We start from the raw sequence: 17,661 nt of genomic DNA, 5'->3' as shown, positions 1-17,661 counted from the left end.
TATGTATTCATCTTACTGTGGAACAGTCACTTAGCCAAGCGAAGACTGTGAGAAAGCTGTCCCCAATAACAGCTGCCAGCGTTATCTCTGATACACAGGTGACCTGGACTGAAACACTCACACGCACACACACACACACACACAAACAAACAAACACACACGCAAGCATAGAGTCAGACTTACGGACAGAAAGACACGTACACTTTCAGCTTAGAGGTCTACTGGTATATGTCTTTCATACTGCTCTGATGCTTTATAAAAGATAACACACTGGCACAAGCTGTCTTTGTCTGAGAAAACAAACATAAAATGTGGATAAAGGTAGATTTCTGAACATTTTCCCATAAAATGTAGCCTCGAACAAGCACTTTCCCTGGGAAATCAGTAGGCAAACAATGATTGTATTGGATTTAAGGTTAAACATCCACCTTCCCAGAGATAAACTAACAGGTGAAATATTCAGACTTGTTAAATCTTTTTCAATCTTCTGCAGTGCCACCTAGTGGCATTCATTCATATTACAACCTGAAATCCAGATAATTTACCTTCCAAGGGATTTCTGCAGTCTACAGTCAAGCATAATTCATAACACAAGAAAAACATGGTATCCACAGTAACATTTAAATTCTGGCATACAAACAAAACGTTGGTCATCTAGACAGATATGTACAATAACTGATTCACAGGTAGAGTGGTAAGCTCTGCTCTATATACAAACCATTGTTAAATAGGCTTTACACATTCTCTCTATGATCTGTGTACATTTACCAAAGCTATTATGGATAAAGAAGCAAAAACGACAGCCATTTTGCCTGCTACCAGACTTGACAAAAAAGGAAACTGAAACTGAAATAAAATGTTGGGACTACTGCTAGATTACAAAGACATAACATAAGAATTAATTGAGTGATATGCAAATGAAAATGAAAATGAAAATGGTATACAATAGCATGTCATTTATTGCTTCTGTAACACTGCCACTGTGGTCCAGTTACCAGTGACCATCTATTCCAAACTTATTTTTCAAAATGTAACAGATGCAAATGCTCTCTGCAAAGCAAATAAAGAGAACTAGAGAGGACAGACTGTGCTCACTCTGCAGGCAGGGAGTGGTGGAGACAGAGCTGCACTTCCTCACAACATGTAAAAATTACCACCACATAAAGGGAGAATTTCTACCACAAGTTCATGAGAATATGCCCAGAATTTAACACTTTAAATGACCACCAAAAGCTCCCCTATTTATTAGGACATCCTATAAAATATATTGGACTAGCTGCAAACTATGTTGCTTGCCATAAACAGAAGGATAAACTAGTCAGCATATTAGGACTGGCCCATATTTGTCTGTACGCCGTTTGCCTAGATTTATGTTCCTTTGTATATGTTTTTTTGCTTTGGTAACATAAGCTATATCATGTCATGCCAATATAGCATTTTGAATTTGAACTAACGGTCCGTCAGCGTGCAAATCCTAGCACCAAGTGGTCTCTGTAGTCTCCAAAAATGAGTTGTACAACGCCCCCTGTGAGAAATTGTAGTACTGCAGACAGTATATCAGAATACAATATCGAGGAAGTTTCGGCAACGATACTTCCGGTATACTCCTCCCTCTTAACTAGGCTAGAGCGGCGGAAGATATATAAGCAAACTACGTAGCATTTACGTCTGGGTTCAAAGTATGTGTTTCAGGGTTTAAATATATTGCTATTTGCTGAATACAATGGAATTTCTGTGATTAGGTCGACATCGACGAAAATTCTTCAATTGAATCATGCTCAAAGCACCGGCAGGGGTTTCTGTAGTGCTCTGTCGTCCCGGCCTGCGCAATTATAAAATCCGATTTCCCCCAATTTAAAAATGGCACTCATGAAGTCGGCGCTGTTGTCGTCTATGATGAAATGCGCTAGCATAACATGTACCAGAATACCGGAAATGCCGTTCAGCGGGCCTTCCGTTTCACCTCCGTATTGCAGGGATTCTCAAACCCAACTAGGTAAATACCTGTATTCGCTGGGTTTTAAAAAAATAGAACATCACCCCTCAATCCAGCCCAATCCCTAGCTGTACAAGGAGGATTCAAGAGTATAGTTTTGGGGAGAAGCCTCGTGTGTTTAGTCATGAACAGGTGGAAGTATAACGCGCTGAGGCCTAATGCTATATTAACCAAATTTGTGGTGTTAGTCGAATCCATTAAGGCCTGCCAGTGTTTTTGGGACCTGCAGAGATAATCTTCCAGTTCGTCAAGCTCTTTTCCTCCTGAGACCAACGAAGCAAACGGTTGATGATGGTCCTGAACGTTAAGATCATCCCGGAGTGGAGCTACAGGTCAGTCAGTCATTACTAACTGGGTCCACAGCCATGGGTTCGCCGCGCGATAAAACCGCGGCGAACCTCCTCTTTCTATACACTGCCATCGGGCCCATCTGCTTTATTTTAAAATGTCCAGCATGTCGTGGAAGTAATACATATAATAAAACGAGGCTCTGTCCCGCTAAAACAGTCTCTGAAAGAAGTTGTCTACGTTATCGGGAGACATTTGGAGTTGGCTGTTAGTTATTTAGCTATTTTATTCTACTCTTAATCCCTCTACCGACCTTATCCCTCTCAGTCTCCCTTCTCCATCCCTTCGTGGTTGTGCTACCTAGCTAGGCTGGTTTTGTGACCCCTAGACTGGAGCTATAGTTTTCGTATCATTGTCGTTATTTCGTTTCGTTTTCAGGCCTCCGTTCGTAGGCCCACTGCATCGGACGCATGTTGAATTTACCCCATGTGTGTACCCTTCCTGGATACACAAACATATAGTATGAGGTCGAGGGTGGCGTTATGGTCTCTGGTTATGGTGTTATGTTTTCATTGTCGCAAGCATTATGCAATTCAGAAGAAATGGGTGGCGTTTTTGAAAAGCTATGGCTACATTGGCATGATCAGTGCAAGCAAGTGTGTGCAGTGACTATTTAACAAAACCGGACAGCTTTCAAAATTATAACCAGAAACTTCTTGGTTTGGCCAAATTCCTGAAGCTTGTTGCCGGAGCTGTTCCCGTTTGAGGATCCTCTTCTGGCACGTACACACGGCCGCATGTGCCCAATTCCATTTGCAGCCGTTAAACCGCTATACATTGTAGATCGATAGATGTAGGCACGTGTGTTGGTTTTTTGGGAAGGGTTGAGGTGGGGTAGTCCCGACTACAACCATACGGTCCATACAATACAAGGGTTTTTTTTTCGATACAGATTTTGTCAGACTTGAAATGAGTGTTGTTATAGCTATTGACATTATTTTGTATAGATAACTGGTGGGTGTGTAGTGGATACATCCGTCTGTTGTAATTTATTATTTTTTAACCCCTTTACAGTCACTTTAAATATATTTTTGAACTAAACAAGCAACTTTTTGCAGCTCCAAGTACATGAATGAATAAACCTGCATGATTGCTATAGGAGACAGTTATGGCCCAAGTAGCAAGCGACTTCGGGCCAGATCTGTGCCAAGTCCGGCCCGGCAGTGCCAACTTTGTGCCAGAATCGGCCCAGATCCGGCCCAGAGTCGCTTGTTATCTGGGGGGGGGGGGGGGGGGGGGAGCAGTAAAATAAAGTAGAGGTCAATGTAATAGAGGACATATATTATTGCATGATTAATTAGGAGCGGGGTAAAAAAAAAAAAGCTGGTGTAATTAATGTAGGCCTAGTACCCAGAAAAAACAGTAGCTCCCAAATGGCAGCTTTTTACCGCGTATAAAATCAGCCAACAGACATGTTTGGTGCCCCGAGAGGGTATCTCTCTTTTGACCTGACAAAGACAATGAGGCAGAAAAGTAGGGTTTCTGTTTATTGTATGAGCAGTAAGGGTGCCTGCTGGGAGCTGATGCCCTGAGTCACTCCCAGAGGAAACGCTAATGTTGGACCAAAACGCTTCTGTGTACAAAAGGAGCACGCACATGCGTCTGATATAGAAGGAGAGTATGTTTAGAGCCCGCAGCGGTGTGGCGGTCCAGCGGATGAGCCAGGCTGCTGTCCCACAGAGCGGCTCCTCCCTCCCCTGTCCCACAGAGCGGCTCCTCCTCCCCTGTCCCACAGAGCAGCTCCTCCTCCCCTGTCCCACAGAGCGGCTCCTCCTCCCCTGTCCCACAGAGCGGCTCCTCGCTCCGCTGTCCCACAGAGCGGCTCCTCGCTCCGCTGTCCCAGAGCGGCTCCTCGCTCCCCTGTCTCACAGAGCGGCTCCTCGCTCCGCTGTCCCACAGAGCGGCTCCTCGCTCCCCTGTCCCACAGAGCGGCTCCTCGCTCCCCTGTCCCACAGAGCGGCTCCTCGCTCCCCTGTCCCACAGAGCGGCTCCTCGCTCCCCTGTCCCACAGAGCGGCTCCTCGCTCCGCTGTCCCACAGAGCGGCTCCTCGCTCCGCTGTCCCAGAGCGGCTCCTCGCTCCCCTGTCTCACAGAGCGGCTCCTCGCTCCGCTGTCCCACAGAGCGGCTCCTCGCTCCCCTGTCCCACAGAGCGGCTCCTCGCTCAGCTGTCCCACGAGCGGCTCTCGCTCCCTGTCCCACAGAGCGGCTCCTCGCTCAGCTGTCCCACAGAGCGGCTCCTCGCTCCCCTGTCCCACAGAGCGGCTCCTCGCTCCGCTGTCCCACAGAGCGGCTCCTCGCTCAGCTGTCCCACAGAGCGGCTCCTCGCTCAGCTGTCCCACAGAGCGGCTCCTCGCTCCCCTGTCCCACAGAGCGGCTCCTCCTCCCCTGTCCCACAGAGCGGCTCCTCACTCCCCTGTCCCACAGAGCGGCTCCTCCCTCCGCTGTCCCACAGAGCGGCTCCTCCTCCCCTGTCCCACAGAGCGGCTCCTCCTCCCCTGTCCCACAGAGCGGCTCCTCTTCCCCTGTCCCACAGAGCGGCTCCTCGCTCCCCTGTCCCACAGAGCGGCTCCTCGCTCAGCTGTCCCACAGAGCGGCTCCTCGCTCCCCTGTCCCACAGAGCGGCTCCTCGCTCCCCTGTCCCACAGAGCGGCTCCTCGCTCCGCTGTCCCACAGAGCGGCTCCTCGCTCCCCTGTCCCTCAGAGCGGCTCCTCTCTCCACTGTCCCACAGAGCAGCTCCTCACGCAGTTGGCTGTTCTCGAGACTACTCCCTCTGTCTCCTTCTCTCCCTTCATCCCTCTCTCCTCATCCCTCCCTCCCCATCCCTCTCTCCCCTCATCCCTTCCTCTCTGTTTTCATCTCCCTCTGTCTTTTTCTTCATCCCTCTCTCTTTCTTTGTCTTCATCCCTCCCTCTTTCTTTCTCTTCATCCTTCCCTCTTTCTTTCTCTTCACCCCTCCTTTCTCTCCCAAACTCGATGACGAGGGGTTTGTCCAGAAGCCGGTATCCATTCAGCAGGTCCAGGGCAGCTTCTGCCTGTTCTGCGTCTGCAAGAGGAAGACATTACAGCTGAAATACATATGTGTGTGTATGTGTGTGTGTGTGAGTGTGTGTGTGTGTGTGTATGTGTGTGTGTGTGTTTGTGTTTGTGTTGGTGTGGTGCTGCTGGTGCCTGTATTACCGGAGAAAGTAATGAAGGCCTGTCCCTTCAGTCTTCCTGTCAGCAGTCGGTACAGCAGGGGGGGGCCGTCGGGGGGCTGGAACCGTGAGAAGAGGGAGACCAGCTGGGCCAGAGAGGCCCGCGGACTGAGGTTCCTAACACACAGAACCTTCAGAACCAGAGACACACACAGAACCTTCAGAACCAGACACACACACAGAACCTTCAGAACCAGAGACACACACACAGAACCGTCAGAACCAGAGACACACACACAGAACCTTCAGAACCAGAGACACACACACAGAACCTTCAGAACCAGACACACACACAGAACCTTCAGAACCAGAGACACACACACAGAACCTTCAGAACCAGACACACACACAGAACCTTCAGAACCAGAGACAGACAGACGCACGCGCACGCGCGCACACACTTTCAGAACCAGAGACACACAAAGTCCAGAAGGGTGACACACAGAACCTTAAACCAACAGACAACCTAGCCAACCTGCCTCACCTGGACGGCCGCCCCTGGAGTTCATGAAATCGAGGACATGCTCGAATTCCTCCGTCTTATTCCGAATTCTCCAGGGATACTGTCCACCGTACCGCGGACCGTCGTGACCAAGGTCCCGGCCGGGCCACACTGCCCAGGCTCCCGATTGGCTGGCTCACGCTGATCTTGCTGTGCCTGGCTGCTGGAGCTCCATCGCTCTTCGCTCGCTGCGGTGTGTGGCCTGCCGGTTTCTGAGTCTCCTCTGAAAGGTGTTTACCCTGACAGCCCCCCGGGTCAGGCCCGGTGCTGCTCTGGGTCTGTGTGTCTGTGCCCCTGGGGTCAGGGAGTCCGTCTGGGCTCTGTTTTTGGTCACAGGAGCTTTCTGCTTCAGACCGGGACACAGACGGACTTCTCCCCGCAGATTTCGCCGAGAGCGGGGCTGTCGCTCGCTCTTCATCTTCAGGACCTCCGGTACAGAGGTCATGCCTCGAAAGCGAGTATTGAGCCCTGAGAAGCTCCCTGAGCAGGCCCGTGACTCAGGACTGTCTGCAGGAACACCGGCTAAGAGACGTACTGAGGGCACCGTGACTAAGAGCTGTACTGCAGGAGAACACCGCGACTAAGAGACTACTCAGGAGAAACACCGCGACTCAGACTGTGCTGCAGGAGAAACACCGTGACTCAGAGACTGTACTGCAGGAGAAACACTGCGACTAAGAAACTGTACTGCAGGAGAAACACCGCGACTAAGAGACTACTGCAGGAGAAACACCGCGACTAAGAGACTGTACTGCAGGAGAAACACCACGACTGAGAGACTGTACTGCAGGAGAAACACCGTGATTAAGAGACTGTACTGCAGGAGAAACACCGTGATTAAGAGACTGTACTGCAGGAGAAACACCGCGACTAAGAGACTGTACTGCAGGAGAAACACCGCGACTAAGAGACTGTACTGCAGGAGAAACACTGTGACTAAGAGACTACTGCAGGAGAAACACCGCGACTAAGAGACTACTGCAGGAGAAACACAGCGACTAAGAGACTGTCCTGCAGGAGAAACACCGCGACTCAGAGACTGTACTGCAGGAGAAACACCACGACTCAGACTGTACTGCAGGAGAAACACTGTGACTAAGAGACTACTGCAGGAGAAACACCGCGACTCAGACTGTACTGCAGGAGAAACACCGTGACTAAGAGACTGTACTGCAGGAGAAACACCGCGACTCAGAGACTGTACTGCAGGAGAAACACCGTGACTAAGAGACTGTACTGCAGGAGAAACACCGCGACTCAGAGACTGTACTGCAGGAGAAACACCGCGACTAAGAGACTATACTGCAGGAGAAACACCGCGACTAAGAGACTATACTGCAGGAGAAACACCGTGACTAAGAGACTGTACTGCAGGAGAAACACCGTGACTCAGAGACTGTACTGCAGGAGAAACACCGCGACTAAGAGACTGTACTGCAGGAGAAACACTGTGACTAAGAGACTACTGCAGGAGAAACACAGCGACTAAGAGACTGTCCTGCAGGAGAAACACCGCGACTCAGAGACTGTACTGCAGGAGAAACACTGTGACTAAGAGACTACTGCAGGAGAAACACAGCGACTAAGAGACTGTCCTGCAGGAGAAACACCGCGACTCAGAGACTGTACTGCAGGAGAAACACTGTGACTAAGAGACTACTGCAGAGAACCAGCGACTAGAGACTGTCCTGCAGGAGAAACACGCGATCAGAGACGTACTGCAGGAGAACACCAGACTCAGACTGACTGCAGGAGAACACTGGACTAAGAGACTACTGCAGAGAAAACCCGTCAGACTGTACTGCAGGAAAACACGCGATAAGAGACTGTACTGCAGGAGAAACACCGCACTAAGAGATGTACTGCAGGAGAAAACCGCGACTAAGAGACTGTACTGCAGGAGAAACACCGCGACTCAGAGACTGTACTGCAGGAGAAACACCGCGACTAAGAGACTATACTGCAGGAGAAACACCGTGACTAAGAGACTGTACTGCAGGAGAAACACCGTGACTAAGAGACTACTGCAGGAGAAACACCGCGACTAAGAGACTGTACTGCAGGAGAAACACCGCGACTCAGACTGTGCTGCAGGAGAAACACCGTGACTAAGAGACTGTACTGCAGGAAAAACACCGCAACTCAGACTGTGCTGCAGGAGAAACCCTGCGAAGATAACCCTGTCAGACTGGCAGTGGCACAGCACACTCACCCTGGTGGTAGAGGGCGGACAGGAAGCTGAGGCGCTCGCTGCCGTGGAAGAGCGCCCGCTCGATCTCCATCTCTCTGCGGGACAGAGGCCGGCTGGCGGACAGGCGCTGGGGCAGGGACAGGAGCTTCTCCCGCGCCTCCACCTTCTCCCGGATGGCCTGCAGGCGCTGCCGTCTGGCCCCAGGAGCTGCGCGGACACCGCTGCTCTGCGGTAACCAGGGCGACACAGAGCGGTAACCAGGGCGACACATGGACCGGTAACCAGGGCGACACAGAGCAGTAACCAGGGTGACACACACAGCTGTAACCAGGGAGACATTTTATCCCAGTATTCACACACAGTTCACTTCAGCGCTTCAGATGCACATCCAAATCCTTGCGGACCACAGCAAGAAGTTACAATGCAGAGGACTCATTTCTCTCGCTTTCCATACACAACGTGCATGTACATAGCTGACATAACTCACAGCTATTTCACTGTGGAAGCTTTGTGCTTTTATGGAGTCATGCAAAATAGAATTTGACTGGCTGATATTAGGTGTCACCCTGTGGAATGGGGAGGGGCCTTCAGCACTTGGACAGTTGTTTTCCAGGCAGGTGGAACTTCTGTGGTCTACAGCCAGAAAACTGAGAGAGATCGAGTGGCTAAAAGCTTTGCTAAGTGATGTGTGAAAGCACATCATTTAGTTCATCTTCACAACAAGCGGCGAGCCTGTATGTGTGTGATTGCCTACCCTAGCTCATTATCTGCAACATACTGTTCAATTTACGGCAATTTACACATTGGGTTTGAGATTAAAACATTTTTTTTTGTTTAAACTAAATCTGGTTGGTGAAACTATAATATTAGGAATCACTGTAGGGCTAACTCAGGTGTCATAAATGCAAAAATGAGTTCTGGCCAGCTAGATGGGGAATAATGTATATATATTCACCCTCTAACCGGGGTGGGTCTCTGTTCCTACTGCCAGGTAAGGAGCAGATATGAAGACTGTGTGTGTGTGTGTGTGTGTGTGTGTTTCGGGGGGGGGGGGGGGGCAGTCGCAGGATTAAAGGACGGGACATTAGCCTTGGGCTCACTCCACATTTACATGTTTGATGTCAGAATTCTTGTAGCTGCTGAAAGATGGTAATAAATCACAGGCTAACTGCTGTTTGAAAAAAAACAAAAAAAATGTAAAAAGCCTGACACCTGAGAATGAGGAAGGAAAAGCAGCTGTTTTCTCTCCTGAGTAGCCAAACAGACACAGGCTCAGGTGGACAGACCCAGCCCAGTACCCACAGCCAACGGAAAACCCATTTAATGCATAAAGTGTGTCCTGCACATCGCTGTACACATTAAAAATCTGCCCCCGCCCTGGAGACCCCCCTCAGGCATCATACCTGCCCCCCAACCCCTCCAGGCTTCAAACCTGCCCCCCCCCCCACCCCACCTCATACCTGCCTGTCCCCCCCGCCTCATACCTGCCCCTCCGCCTCCGGCAGGTCCCTACTCCTCCACAGCTCCATCTCCGGTTCGGTGAGGCCCAGCTCCCTCAGGCTGGCCAGCTCCTGCTCCCCCTCCTGCAGAGCCTGAAACTGGGCCAGACTCTTCACCCCCGCTGCCTGGTCCCCAAACGGCTTGTACAGAGCCGCAGGCGCGAAGCACTTCCTCTTAGCGACGCACCTGCCGATGGGAGCACAGGGCGTGGCCTCAGGTAAGGTGGCCAAAGGTTCCATTACGCAATACAGGACAGCCTTTTTCTACCTGTGTTCGCACTGGGCGAGTGTGAGAGTGGGGGTGGGGGTGGGGGTGGTCGCGGTCTCACCGGTTGATGTCCGCCTCGGTGTCGAGCTGCTGGAGCAGCAGGCTGTGCAGCTGCCTCTGGCCCTCTGTCTCCTGCTCCTCTGGTACTGGGCCATCCTCACACGCGTGCCGAGTAATGCTGAATATGGGGGGAGAAAACTATTCCACTGAGCAAGTCTCTCTCTCAATCAGTCAGTTAATCCATAAAAGTCACAAGTTGGTGGAATACAGGGGAAAACACTGCGTAAGCCACAGAAAAGAACTGTCTGAGTGAACCTTTTCATGTGCATTAGCGTATTACTCTGGTGGCAGATGTAACGTTATAACAGGCTGGGGCACGGAACCAATAGACTTCGCGAAAGGCAGTTACCGCACATTTAGCAGTCGCAGGCAATATAATGTGGCTGACTTCTGATTTACGTTCGATAGCTAGCTCACCCTCACAGTTCGATCAGGAAGTAAGGGACATCTACGGCTTAGCCAACTAGTAATAGAGGCTATGTTTAGATTAAATAGCTTCTATGAATGCATCAGTGCCCTCTGATGCCAACCAAGTTCACTGCAAAAAAGGAAAATATAGCGAAGGCTAGCTATAGTAGCAGACGTTGGTCAGTTTTTCTAAGACACTGACAATGCTTACGGACCAGCCTAGCTTAATATGTAAGGAGGTTATACTTCTCCAGCAAAGAAATGTGTTCTCTCGAAATGAGCTATTTCATTTCACATCTGAGACATTGCATGTGTACGCATAGAAAGAGGCTCGCCTGAACCATACACATCAGCGCGGACTCTGTCCAGTGAGACAACGGTCCATCATAGTATTAGCGGATAATTAGGAAATACGGAATCTATACCGCATAACCAACCAGTTGACAAGTCAATCTACATTCTTAACGAACGACTAAATGTTTTAATCGCCACTGCTTACCGCCGCATATCATCCAAAACAATGCCACTTCCTGTCTCAGTGAACCGCTTCCGAGGTGAAGGATCTTGGGAAGTGTAGTGGAGCGACTCGTCAAGGAAACACGTGTAATAACGTGAGTTAGCGAATATCCACTGCCATAATTAAAAAATAAAGTGGACGGTGTACATGTGTTTTAGGAAATGCTTCAGCTTGGTTATAAAACAGTTGCTCTAACAGGGTTACTCATATTCTGGGCGACACTAAAACAATAAAAAGTTAACATAAAAGTTTAACAAAAACGGATATAATGTGTAGCTCATAACAAACATCTCTTGAATTCTCTGGAGCAGACGCTAATATATTATTTCTTCCTTATGTGCAGCTGCACGGTCTCGCTACCTCCAGTCTCTTATTGTTGGCTACTTCAAGGCCTGACTTCCTATTATTATCATCACTCATTTTGTGTTTATTTGTGTGATTGAAACAATGACTTTAATTCTTTCTTTGCTGGATATGCAACTGGCTGTCCAATTACCTTACCAAGGAACAAAAATAGTGCAATTGTGTGTTTTCTCTCCCCACATCTTATGTAGTTTAAGGCCTGATCTGAAGAGAATGTTAGGTTGCAGTCAGATTTTTCCGTCAGCCTTTCTAAGCTACAAGTTTCTTTCAAAAACACTGGTGACCACATTCTGATGATCCAGACTAGAGAGCATTGATGGACCCTATTGCAGTCCCACCATATTTTGCATTTCTGGACAGTTACATTCTCTTCTATAGATCATAGTTCTACATGTGACGGCATGACAAAGTTGGCAAACAATCCCTCCAAACAAGTTCATAATGTAAAAAGATGATAACTATTATATGTAAAAATCATATGAAAATCACATTAGCTCTCTAGGGAAGATTAATTTCCTGATAACTCAAATAATGCCTACCGTCAGAACAGGAGTACGGAGGACGCCATCTCCACAGCGCTACACTCCGCCCTCTCCCACTTGGACAACAACAACACCTATGTAAGAATGCTGTTCATTGACTTTAGTTCAGCATTCAACACCATCATCCCCTCCAAACTGATCACCAAACTTGGTGACCTTGGTATCAACCCCTCCCTCTGCAACTGGATATTAGACTTCCTAACCAACAGACCTCAGTATGTTAGGTTGGACAACCTCACCTCCTCAACCCTCATCCTGAGCACCGGCGTCCCACAAGGCTGTGTGCTGAGTCCTCTCCTATATTCCCTCTTCACCCATGACTGCACTCCTGTACATGGCTCCAATACCATTATCAAGTTTGCAGACGACACAACGGTGGTTGGTCTCATAAATAACAATGATGAGACAGCCTACAGGGAGGAGGTCCAGCACCTTGCCGCGTGGTGCGCCGACAACAACCTGGCCCTCAACACCAAGAAGACCAAGGAGCTCATTGTGGACTTCAGAAAGACCAAAGGAGGCACGCACACCCCTATCTGCATTGACGGGACGGAGGTTGAGCGTGTCACCAGCTTCAAGTTTCTGGGCGTCCACATCTCCGAGGACCTCTCCTGGGCCCTCAACACTTCGACCCTGGTCAAGAAGGCTCACCAGCGACTCTTCTTCCTGAGGAGACTGAGGACAGCCCATCTGTCTCCTCAGATTCTGGTGAACTTCTACCGCTGCACAATTGAAAGCATCCTCACCAACTGCATCACAGTTTGGTACGGCAGCTGTTCTGCCTCAGACCAGAAAGCACTTCAGAGGGTGGTGAAAACCGCCCAACGCATCACCAGCACTCCATTCCCAGCAATTCAGACTGTCCAGCACAAGCGGTGTCTGCGGAAGGCACGCAGCATCGCCAGGGACACCTCTCACCCCAGCCACAGACTGTTTGCCCTCCTTCCCTCTGGGAGGCGCTACAGGAGCCTCCGTTCTAGGACCAGCAGGTTCAGGAACAGCTTTTTCCCCTCAGCTGTCACCTTGCTGAACTCTGCACCACGGTGACAGCCCCCCCCACCCCGGATACCCCCACCTGGACCCCCCAGCCCCCTCCCCCCCCCACTCAACTTACTCCAATGACTGAACCTTGCACTGCCGCACCTTGCTAATAATATAGTTATCATATTTATACCGATCCACTGTCTATAATGTTTATAACTGTCTATACTGTTTATACCGCATTGTTTTGTATTCATATTTATCATATTGTATTCATATTTATTCACTTATGTACATACACCTTACTGCACTTTACTGCTTCTTTTGCACTTCTGGTTAGATGCTAACTGCATTTCGTTGTCTCAGTACGTGTACTCTGTGCAATGACAATAACGTTGAATCTAATCTAATCTAATCTAATGCAATTATACTTTATTAAAATGAGGAAATGGTATACAAGTACTTTATTATGAGATTTGTAGTCAAGTCATTTAAATTCCACAGTAAAAAAATTATTTTGGCCTTCTAGATATGCTCATTCATTTATCAAATGGTACATATTCTGTGCTGTTTCAGGGATCAGACCAGAAATCTACCACCCAACATATGTCCCATCAAAGCCGTTTTACGCCTGTTCAATTAAAGACTCTAGACTGCACAGTTCATCATGAGGTTGTTTTCTCCCAAAACATAGAAGGTGCATCATAGTTGCAGGCCTGTTCCACTGCTGCATCATCCTCAACAAATCGATCGTAAAAGTGGAGCTAGCAGTTAGCTGCAGCGCTCTTTCACTATGCTACCTCAGAAAACTCAATACTGTAGGTTGGTATTAGGCTATGGCTTTGAGATAGCTGGGTACAACAAATTAGATTTTGATGTGTGTCCCTTCAATAAGGCCTTTAATAAACATACTGAAGTTCATACACTGCTGTGAAGATACTGTGTGGCAGCATTTGCCTTTTACAGGCAACAGAGGCAGAAATCGTACCACCAGAATTTTTTGCCTAGAATAATGAGCCAAGGGGACAATGCTGTTTTGCATATTTTACATACCTGTCATGAAATCATACACAGTGTGCAGCCAATGTGCGGAACCTGCCGTCTGCCACTGATCCAACCGAGCGGTCTCTCTGCAGAGCGGTTTCTCTGCAGAGCGGTCTCTCTGCAGAGCGGTCTCTCAGCTCAACCTCTGATACACAGCAGGAAACCAGCCTCCTGACCACAGATACACAATCACTGGACTGGAGATTCCATTGAGTAGGGTGAGCTTGGTATACAAAAGTACGTTTTCTGATATAATACAAACTGATTTTATGTTATTACGAGCACCCAAACATTGGGTTACCTATGTATTTCAGCCCTTGCAGTACTAGATATAGGCAAGTGAGAGCTTTATATCCAAAACTGAAATGCAACATCCGTGCTACCAAATGGCATATAACTCTATCGTGCGGATGCTTATAAAAAGATGAATAGGCTGCCGGAGAATTCCTTGAAAAAACAGCGGTTTTTCAGCAAAGACCAATCACTACGCCATTGCCCAGGACAAGTAAAAATATTTCACCCACATCTATACTGTGCCAAATGTGTGCCCGTCAAGCAATGCAAAGTTAGGACAAAACTTTTGTGGCCGTATGGGGCATGGTTTGGATGAGTGAGCAGACAGGCAGTCTGCTGCGGATCTATATTTGTTTAAAGTGCTGAGTGTGAGATGAGCAGACGATGTGCGTGCTGCGCAGTCATCAATGTGCAAAAAACAAACAAACAAACAAAAAAAACAACATTTGGAAGCCGTATTGGAACAGGAAACTGGACCATCCCATTACCAAACATTAAAAATTTATGTGAGAAAGGAGAGCAAGATGAACAGGGGAAAGAGCTGTTCCTAAAAGGTACCTTGAAGACTTCTGTCTGTTGCTACCCTGGTCTGGATTGAGGAACATAACACAACATGGCCTTTCATGCTGGGCCAAAGATTATGATCTCAGTGCGTTTACAAACTTCCCCTTCCAGATTTGAGGTACCAGTAATACAAATACTTACACATCAGTAGGTTTAATTGCACGCAGTAATCTTAGACAATGGAAGAAAAGTCTTTTAACTGAGCTGTTGTCTGTTGTGCGGCCTAATTTTGGCACTGTAGCAAGCTAATGCACAGACCTGCAACACTGGCTTTACCACACTGACCAAGGTACAGAATTGTGGGCAACTGCTAGTCAAACATTACAGGTGGCCATCTGACAGACTGTGGATTTGCAGGCCGTGGAGTTATAATTTCTAGGGTGAAGAGAGAAAGACAAACAGGAACACGGGAGGGCAACAACTCTCAATAAAAATACATTCAGAAAGTAACGTTACTGTAACAGAAAATAAGGCATCAGTACTAGAAGGTCGTTAAAAGAAACTGAGCATGCTGTAATTTCACAGAACATCTCATTTTAAGGTGGGGTGACAGGGTGTGTTCTTTCGCTGCCTGTGTTTTTTTTTTAAAGATGGCGTGCAATACACTCGTAAGGAGGGCAAATTTGGAAAGCGTTGGGCGCCGCTGCCGCTGGTTCGAGCTGTTCTGCGGCTGGCTGCATTGCCTCTGATTGACACGGTTGAGGGGTGGGGACGCAGGGTGGGGTCACCAGCAGGGAGAGGCGGAGGAGAGACTGAGCGAACCAGCCCAACCCTGAACACGGCAACAACACACTGAGAGAGACACCAGGGAAGAAAGGATTTTCGACGCCGAAGCTATGATCTAGAAGACGACCCTAAGAACCCGCATCTGCCTGTCCCAATAATAATTCGAAAGGTGGATATAAAAAAACTGCTAGCAAGATTAGCTACTATTATTCTATTATACCCCGCCCGTTCGACCCCCCTTACTCCACCCCTTCACCGCTGCACCCGCTTAGCTACCGAGATGCACACGGAGACTCGTAACAAGAAAGTAAGTCCCGTTTTCATCATTTTATTATGCGTTCTGTTGTCCTGTGGTCCTCTGCTAACGGCCAAGCCCTACTTCGCATTGTCAACTCAACATGTGCCCAATTCTGTGCGACTGGACTACGACTGCGACCAAGGAAGGGAAGCTTTAGCTACTGAGTTAGCCAGCGTAGCGAGCAGCTAGCTGCGTTAGCTGGGTTACTGGCTCAGTCACAGGATATTGTAATGCACGGTGGCTAGCTGGCTAGCCCTGTGAGCTATAAGTATCCACAGACTGCAGTTGTATTTTATTTCTCGGCAAAAAAAATAAAAAATAACGGTACTGTCTTAAAATTCGTTTTCCCCCCTGGCCGATAAAAAAAAACGCCGGGTGAGGTTGAAACCGAGTAAGTCCTGAGATCCTCTGACGTCTCTCGCGTTCATCCCGCTTGTGTGGATTGAATACGGCTTTAAAGTGAGACAGGAAGGAAACGCAGCCACTGCAGCCTGCAAGACACCATCTTAGCTTCTTAAAGCGACAGCGCAGCGCAGGGCAGCGATCGCACAATGCACCGGGGGCCAGGTAACTCCCGACCCCGACCTGCACTCAAGCGCGCTGCGGTGGCATCGCCCCCCTTTGCGTCCGCGTTCCCGGAGTAGTCTCTCACGGTCCCTCCTGGCCACTCAATGGGAGGTCGGTGGCTGAAAGTTAAACATTAGCAAGCGAATTACCAGTTACTTTTGGTTTGATTTCTGGCGTTAGAAGGGATACCACAATAATACTACAAACCTAATTGGCTTTGTAAGGTGGGAACACATGTGTTTGAAAGGGTCTATTATCTACCAGGATGCAACTAAGTGTATGTTTTATTAACCTGAATTGTTTATAGTTTCTTCTGAAGGGGACAAAGTACACAAGAAAAGATCCATAGTTTGGTCAATGGCTCAATTTTTCACCACTCCACGATGGCAGGGATTAGCTTGTGCTGCATAATCTACCAGCACGCCTGGAAAACATTCCTGAACACAGTGGCTTGAGCAAGCTCCGATATTGGCAGTCAGCGTTGAGGTGAGCACCGAGAAGGCCTCTCATTGGATGGCACGCTGTGCTCAGTACAGGGTGTGCCAGACATTGGAGCAATTATTAACAACCGTGGACAAACTTTACTGGGTCTGGTTGATCTCTCTGTCCTACACCAGCACAGACCTTTAGTACCAGCACTTCTGTGGGGAGTAGAGGTGTGTTTGTGTGTGTGTGTGTGTGTGTGATTGTGTGCATGTATGTGTAATTGTGTGTGTGTGATAATGTGTGGTTGTATGTGTGTGTGATTGTGTGTGTGATAATGTGTGGTTGTATGTGTGTGTGATTGTGTGTGTGATAATGTGTGGTTGTATGTGTGTGTGATTGTGTGCATGTTTGTGTGATTGTGTGCTTGTGTGTATGTGTGTATGTGTGTTTGTTGGGGTGGGGGTGTGGCGTCTGTTTTTAGTTGTGAGAGGAGTCCAGCTCTGGACCTGCAGTGAAGGGATATTTTTAGGTGAAGGGTTCCAGTTAAAAATGAAGCTGGTCTGGTGGGACGGACACTGTGTGTGTGAGCGTGTGTGAGCGTGTGTGAGCATGTTTGTGTGTGCAAGCATGTGTGAGTGAGTGAGTGAGTGAGTGTGTGTGTGTGTGTGTGTGTGTGTAGCGGGGGGGCCTGGGTGCAGTGTCCCCTGGATGATCCTGAACACTGAGGGCGGGGCCAGTGCGGCCACCTGATGGAAGGCAGGCCCCTGTAAGGCAGGGCCCCTGTAAGGCGGGGCCCTGTAAGGTAGGCCCCTGTAAGGCAGGGCCCTGTAAGGCAGGGCCCCTGTAAGGTAGGCCCTTGTAGGGTAGGCCC

General features: G+C 48.8%; 2 protein-coding genes across 5 annotated transcripts in view; one reads left to right on the top strand and one right to left on the bottom strand.

Annotated features, from left to right (window-relative positions):
• Nucleotides 1-8,225: 8,225 nt before the first annotated feature.
• rbm41 (RNA binding motif protein 41) lies at nt 8,226-11,093 on the bottom strand. Its single transcript, XM_064349550.1, has 4 exons — nt 10,968-11,093; nt 10,062-10,178; nt 9,718-9,919; nt 8,226-8,459 (listed from the first exon to the last, which is right to left on the bottom strand). The coding sequence occupies exons 1-4, from the start codon at nt 10,973-10,975 to the stop codon at nt 8,226-8,228; spliced, it is 561 nt and encodes a 186-aa protein (XP_064205620.1). The 5' UTR covers nt 10,976-11,093.
• Nucleotides 11,094-15,100: 4,007 nt separating this feature from the next.
• Nucleotides 15,101-17,661, top strand: part of klf8 (Kruppel like factor 8) — a 29,414-nt gene continuing 26,853 nt past the window's right edge. Inside the window, exon 1 of one of the 4 annotated variants that reach the window (XM_064349628.1) lies at nt 15,101-15,806. In XM_064349628.1, coding sequence (XP_064205698.1) covers nt 15,780-15,806 — 27 coding nt within the window. In that variant the 5' untranslated portion in view covers nt 15,101-15,779. Of the gene's footprint in view, nt 15,807-15,852; nt 16,365-16,445; nt 16,851-17,661 lie in introns of those variants that run through there. The other 3 variants (XM_064349629.1, XM_064349630.1, XM_064349631.1) reach the window with 3 other exon arrangements.

The sequence above is a fragment of the Anguilla rostrata genome, chromosome 9, assembly GCF_018555375.3.
Source record: "Anguilla rostrata isolate EN2019 chromosome 9, ASM1855537v3, whole genome shotgun sequence".
Classification (NCBI taxonomy): domain Eukaryota; kingdom Metazoa; phylum Chordata; class Actinopteri; order Anguilliformes; family Anguillidae; genus Anguilla; species Anguilla rostrata.
Note: the sequence above shows the minus strand (reverse complement) of the source record. Positions and strands in the feature narration are given on the sequence as shown.